We start from the raw sequence: 6,402 nt of genomic DNA on the forward strand, positions 1-6,402 counted from the left end.
ATTTGTGAAAAACGAGTTTCCAATATTTGTTTTCTTTTCCTTTTATCCGGTTGTTTTAAATCAACATTATGATAGATAGTTCAGCACAGAATGCAGTGAAAAATCATTAAACTGCGGAAACATGCTTTCAACAAAAAAACAATCCAACTCAATAAATTATATAATCAAAACTTGTGGGAGAATGTTTGCTGCCTACTGCAAAAATAGTCATTTCAATAACCCAAGTATTTGAAAAATGAGAGAGAATTTATATAGAGCAAATTTTGAAAACACCCTGTAGAGGAAAACTTTAGTTGACAAATCAAGGAGTGTCTGGCAAAGCCATTAGCATGCACAAATCTTCTAACTCTCGCATAACCCATCTAACATAACCAAAAACTTCCAATTGATATTATAAGTGATGCAAAATTCTACGGAATTAAAAAAAGAAAGGACTCAAATAAAAACAAGAATCTGACATTTTTTGTTTCGACCTCTAACAAATGAGTAGGGTAACTAACGTGTTGGCTGAAATTTAGGTCGACTACCGCAAAAAAATTGATCAAGGACTCAATTGTGATATTATTGTGGTATAATCAAATTGAATCCCTCTCAGCAGTGATTTCTATTTCAAAATCCATAATACTTAAGAAAAAAAATAGGATCTGAATAACTTCGCTTTTCACGACAAAATTGGAATTAAATTTTTCTCATTGACACATGATCAAACTAAATTTAACGTTTTTCATCTATTTGGAGCATAACTTCAACCAACTACTGCTTACAATGAAAATGATAGCAAACTTAAAACAATTGAAATTTAAAAGCTTTTTTTTTACTGCGATATACGGTGGGAGGAGTCTTTCTTGCAAATCAATCGGGTGCATTTTTTCCATGGCGCAAACCTTAAAAAAATGAAAATTTCTGAAACCCCACTTTTTTTGGTACTATTTAACGGCAATAATTTTCGACCGATCAACCCCTAATTTTTCCTACTGGCGCTTTCAGTGCCAGAAAATTTTTAATTTCAGCAAGAGCGTGCGCCAAAAACAGCAAACTTTTTCATCAAAAGTTTTTCAAAATTTGCCTAAAAACGGCTTATGGACCCGTTGCTTCAAAAGTTTTCGGCAAAATACGGCCTCTATAGTGCATTGGGAGAGCTCGGGAAAGGAATTTGGTCGTAGCTAAACTTTGAGCATTTCTTTGATATTTATGCCCCTCTTTGATATTTCAAAACTATGACTTCTTGTAGCCATTAGGTTGCAATTCAAATAACCGCTGGGAAAAGAAAATGTACTGCATCAATTTGTGGTTTGTTATTGTTCTTCGTATGATGTGTTTGTTATTCGCAAATATGACCAATGTTTGTTGTTTACCATTTTGTACAAATATAGACAACTTTAAAATACATCCACGTTTACTAATCAGCAACAGTAGATTATCTGGTTAATATTAAAGTCGCATTTAAAAAAGTTCTAAGGAATTTATTTTTTCAGTCCCACCGTAAAATAGGGGTGCGCTGTGATTGGCCAAACTGGATAATTTTTTATCACTGAAACCAGCTTCTTGAAATCAGAAATCGCGTCTGACTAGATGAAAAACTAGAAAATTCTGCGTCCATGTGAACAGGGGCGGATCTAGGGATTTCCTGAGGGTTGTTTTCAAAAATTTATCGAAATTTTGTCGACCTTTTTTTAGGTCGAAGGCAAAATTTTGAGAAAAAACAGGCCACGCCGAGGGCGCCTTTGGAAAAACTTTAGGGTCTTTCGGCGCCAAGTATAAAAAACGTCCGAAACCCGCCCCCTCCCCCTAAATCCGCCCCTGCATGTGAACCCATCGGAAGTTTTAAGTAATGACCCACGAAATTATATTTAAGTCCATTTAAAATAAAACAAGCGCACCACTATTTGCTGACCACAAAAAGATAATCAACTGCTACTATCAAAGCAATAAAAAAATTACAATTTCTGAAATTTCGGAAAACTAAAAAAAAATTACGCTTCGATAAGTAACAGACCATTTTACTCCAAACTTGGGCTAAAAAGTGTTGTTCGGAGTATAATGGGCGGAGGCAAATTGGATTACGACTACGTGTTCAAAGTTCTGCTGGTGGGTGACTCAATGGTGGGCAAATCCTCCCTCGTGCTGCGATATGCGAAAGACGAGTTCAAATTAGACTTCATCACCACTATCGGAGTCGATTTCCTTACCAAGTTCGAAGACTTTGACGGCACAAAAGTAAGCACGGAAAAAAAATGACGGATGAAAATCAAATCAGTTTCATATTCGTGAAATACGCAACATTTTCGAAGCTAAAATTGTTGCTTTGAGAAAATTGTGAGATTAATGGTAGCATAGCACAAAGCATGTCTTGTAGCATGCAATAATTATTCTAGGCCTGTTTTTGTTAGATAAAATTGGAGCAAAATTTCTGGAACAGAGTGAGAGGTGACAAATACTCTGCCAAAAAATGGATCCCTTCACAGACCAAAACCTCCCCTACGATACTATTTAACGAATTAAAATTTTGGCCAACCAAATGTAAAATTTTTCTAAAAGGCGTCTTGAGACTCAGATTAAACTTGTTTTTAGAGGGTAACGCCCCCACTACAGGGGCGGATTTAGGGGGGGGGGGGGGGGGGGCGGGGGGGGGGCGGACGCCTCACCCTCAGGGATTCGACCCCCTGCCGACCCAAAGGGTCCCCCCTTTGATACTTTTTCAGAAATCCATTTTGGCCGACCGACCCTAAAATTTTTCTAAAGGCGCCTTGGGCGCCAATATATTCTAACTTTGAGGGGGAGCGCGCGCCAAAAAAAAAGCGATTTTTTTGTCAACATTTTTCAAAAAGTGCCCAAAAACGGCTTTTTTGACTGTTTTTTTAAAAATTTGCCTGCGGCACAGAAAATTTAGCCAATATAGGGGCAAAACGGTGCTTTGGGAGAACTCGAAAAATCAATTTGGTCGACCTAAAAAAAAAAAGGTTGTCAAAATTTTGGAAAATTTTTTGAAAATCCGCCCCCCCCCCCCCCCTCGAGAAAATCCTAGATCCGCCCCTGCCCCACTAAATAGCTGTTTTTGGTCGAAACGTTCAAAAAAAAGTACCAAAACTAACTGCCTTTTTCCCTCATTCTTGTAATTTTTTTTCTAGAATTGGTCTTTTTGGCTTTTTAGCAGAGACCGGAAACCAATTTAATCAACAAAAAAGCAAGCCACTCCTCGATGAAACCCTTTTTCAAATTGCAATACAAAAAATTTGAAAAAAATTTGCAATATGAAAAACAGTTCCAAAAGCTCATTTGTTTTTTAAATTGAGTTTCAATGAAATTGAACAAGAAAAAAAAATCAAAAGATCCGCGGTAAAACCAAAAAAAAACGATTTGAATGGTTTTCCGCAAAATATAAAAACAATCAAAACTTCAAAAATATTGATACAATTAAATAGTTATATATATTTCCATCCCCTGCCGACCCAAAGAGTCCCTCTTTGAACTATTTTGAGCCATCCAGTTTTGGTTGAGGGACCCTAAAATTTTTCTAAAGGCACCTTTGGTGGCAATATATATTAATTTGGAAGGTTGAGCGCGCACCAAAAAATTGTAGTTTTTTTGTAATTAAATTCCAAAAAGTACATAAAAACGCCTTTTTTGCAAGTTTTTTTCTAAATTTTGCCTGCGTCGCAGAAATTTGGCCAAAACAGGGACTTTTAGTGCTTTGGGAGAGATTGAAAAATCAATTTGCTTGATATAAAAAAATATTTGTATCCTTGTTTGTAAAACTTTAGCAATTTTTCTCCAAGCAATCGTTTCGCATTCCAATGACACCAATATTTGTTATACTGCCTGCTGCTTTTCCCTTAATTTTTTTTAAATATACGAAAACTGTAAGAAATATCTTTGAAAAAGTTTCCTTCATTTTTTTAATTATACGAAAATTGTAAGAAATTTCTTTGAAAATGTTTAAAAAACGGCAGATAAAACTCAATTTTTATCGGTTTATTAATATATAAAGTTGCAGAGTAGTTCAATTTGATAATATCTTAAGTGTGCGAAAACTGTATAAAATGTGTTCAAAAAAGTAAAAAAAAAATTCCCAATGTTTCAAATGTAGAAAAACCAGACATAACCAGACTTAATTGTAGAAATTACAAAACACAGTTTTTCAAATAAAAATTCAACTTTTAGAATCAATTCAATCTGATTGTCTTAGCTATTTTTCAATGTAAAACCAGATCAAAATTATGTCCCTTAGACAATTAAGTGAATATGTATAAGTTATATCAATTTCAATCATTTTCTTGCCAGCATGCTTATTCAAAACTATCGGTCGTAATTTAGCCTTATTTGCTCGGAAAAAATTTCTTATTTTCCAAATAAAAAGTTCAACCTAATTCATACTTTTTCAATTTTAACTGGATTTAACGAACTTATATTTCGCAAAAAAATAATTGTTACATTTTAAGTGGCCATATGGCAATTGAATATACTAAAGAGCCGATCCACACTAGGTAGTATTAGAAGGCAATTTGAAACAAGGATAGCCAGTTTCTGTGCGAGTGGCACAGAATGTTCCAATCATATTTGTAAAAAAAACTACAAATAGCAAGAAAAAGTGTAGTGAATTAGACATAATTGACAATTTTTGTCCCCAAAAATTGAATGAATAAAAAAACGTTATAAAAAAACTTTTTTTTGAATTTTAATTTGAATTTTTTAGAAAAAATTTACTGCCAAGTAAGCGCAAAATTAAATTTCTAAGATAAGTTTTTTTTTTACTATAATCAGGTTACAATACAATTGCATACTAAGTTCCTCCGCATTTTCAATGGCGGGAACAATTAAACCTAGCTCTAATACAATTTTTTCTGTGTCGGCTGCCTTTAATCATTGAAGTTAATTAACTGAAGATCAGGCTCTAAATCTTGTCTCCCAATTGGGAAAAGAGGGACCTTCACTTTTTATAATTTTGGGTTTAAAAGGATTTTTTGCGTGGAATCTCAGTCTGCATGAAAATTGTTTTTGCAGCTAGGTTTACAGACGTTTGCTAATTTAGGTAGTGATGCAAATTTGGGACACAGCTGGTCAGTCTCGGTTCAGAAGTATTACCAGCAGCTACTACAGGGGAGCACACGCAGTAGCAGTCGTGTTCGACCTCACGTAATAAATATTTACAGTTCCTTTTTTACTATTTATAAACAAGATTCAGGTAAATCGATAAAATAGAAGGGAAATATTTACCCGGTTCAATGTCAGAACGAATAAACGTTGAATTAGTACTTCATAAGGGCGTTATCGAACAGATGCCAACAACGATAATTTGTCCAAAAAAAAAGTTTTTTGATTTTGACAAGTTATGACAGACGCTTTTAAAAGATAAAAAAGAATACGTTTTTTTGAGCTTTTATCGATCATCCGAGGGGACGAAACTTAGATCTAGATAACTTTTGAATTGAAAACAGTCTTATTTCGTCACTTATTTTTGTGCAGAAGTCGCAAAAGCTTTTCCAGCGTTCCCTCCTGGATCAATGACGTCAGAGGAATGGCCAAGACCGACATCCCAGTGCTGCTCATAGGCAACAAGAGTGACCTTGAGGTGATGCGGGAGGTGACCACAGTCGAAGCACAGACGCTCGCAGACCACCATAACTTCAAGGCTCTTTTTCATTTTCTCCTCTTTTCCGCAAAATTTGACCACAACTTGATTTATGCAGTTTAAATGCAAATTGACATAGTGCACTTAATGTGGTAAATCTTGACTTTTCGCACAACTTGGATACAAAATTTGACTACAGATACTTGAGCTTTTGGTTCTTTCTTTTAACATAAATATAAGGCTTGTATTTTGGCTTTCGAGGTTGAGACAATTTTATTCGGTTTCCTCTTCGAATTATTGAATTAGAAAAAATGGAAATTGATTTTACACTTTTTTAATTCCGTACTTTCATATCCGTTAAAATTTTGAAAAATTGAAGAAAAAAAAATTCCAAATAAATTGTGAACGTTAGAATGCAGATAGAATAAAATGGAAAAAGAGTCATTTTAAGTACATTGAGACGTCGGCAAAGATCGGTGATAACGTTTCTGATGGTTTCTCGGAAATGGGCAAGAAAATTTTAGAACAACATAGAAGCCGTGTTTTAGCCAGCAATGGTCCACAATTTCAGCCAAATTTTGACGGACAAAAGCCTGCAAAAGAATCGAGGTGCTGCTCAATTCTATGAAATCTGTAGTTTGGATAGATAATTAAAACTAATAAAGACACCACTTTCAAAAAAAATGTTTTATTCACGCAAATGTTTTACGAGGCAAAAATAGACAAAAGAATGAGATTTACAATTTCAATGAACAATTAATCAGCTCTTAATCAAAACTCATTTTTATAATAGTTTAGTAACTAGAGCGTGAAAGCCCATGAAAAACCGTGTC

The 6,402-nt window shown here is 34.6% G+C and overlaps 1 protein-coding gene across 8 annotated transcripts; it reads left to right on the forward strand.

Annotated features, from left to right (window-relative positions):
• Nucleotides 1-1,314: 1,314 nt before the first annotated feature.
• On the forward strand, nucleotides 1,315-5,711 carry LOC134854249 (uncharacterized). Of its 8 annotated transcripts, none has more exons than XM_063870427.1 (4): nucleotides 1,315-1,424; nucleotides 1,995-2,217; nucleotides 5,030-5,133; nucleotides 5,464-5,707. In XM_063870427.1, the coding sequence occupies exons 2-4, from the start codon at nucleotides 2,041-2,043 to the stop codon at nucleotides 5,690-5,692; spliced, it is 510 nt and encodes a 169-aa protein (XP_063726497.1). In that variant the 5' UTR covers nucleotides 1,315-1,424; nucleotides 1,995-2,040; the 3' UTR covers nucleotides 5,693-5,707. The 8 variants fall into 8 exon arrangements, with proteins under 8 accessions (XP_063726497.1, XP_063726496.1, XP_063726502.1 ...); XM_063870426.1 differs by having other exon boundaries at nucleotides 1,365-1,412; nucleotides 1,927-2,217; XM_063870432.1 differs by having other exon boundaries at nucleotides 1,373-1,412; nucleotides 5,464-5,710.
• The last annotated feature ends 691 nt before the right edge of the window (nucleotides 5,712-6,402 follow it).

The sequence above is a fragment of the Symsagittifera roscoffensis genome, chromosome 9, assembly GCF_963678635.1.
Source record: "Symsagittifera roscoffensis chromosome 9, txSymRosc1.1, whole genome shotgun sequence".
Lineage (NCBI taxonomy): Eukaryota > Metazoa > Xenacoelomorpha > Acoela > Convolutidae > Symsagittifera > Symsagittifera roscoffensis.

What these genes read in the sequence shown, in the direction of transcription:
- LOC134854249 (XM_063870427.1), top strand. Translation starts at nt 2,041, where the DNA reads ATGGGCGGAGGCAAATTGGATTACGACTACGTGTTCAAAGTTCTGCTG. An exon ending in AAGACTTTGACGGCACAAAA is followed by an intron (nt 2,218 to 5,029) that starts GTAAGCACGGAA and finishes TTGCTAATTTAG; the next exon opens with GTAGTGATGCAAATTTGGGA. An exon ending in GCAGTCGTGTTCGACCTCAC is followed by an intron (nt 5,134 to 5,463) that starts GTAATAAATATT and finishes ATTTTTGTGCAG; the next exon opens with AAGTCGCAAAAGCTTTTCCA.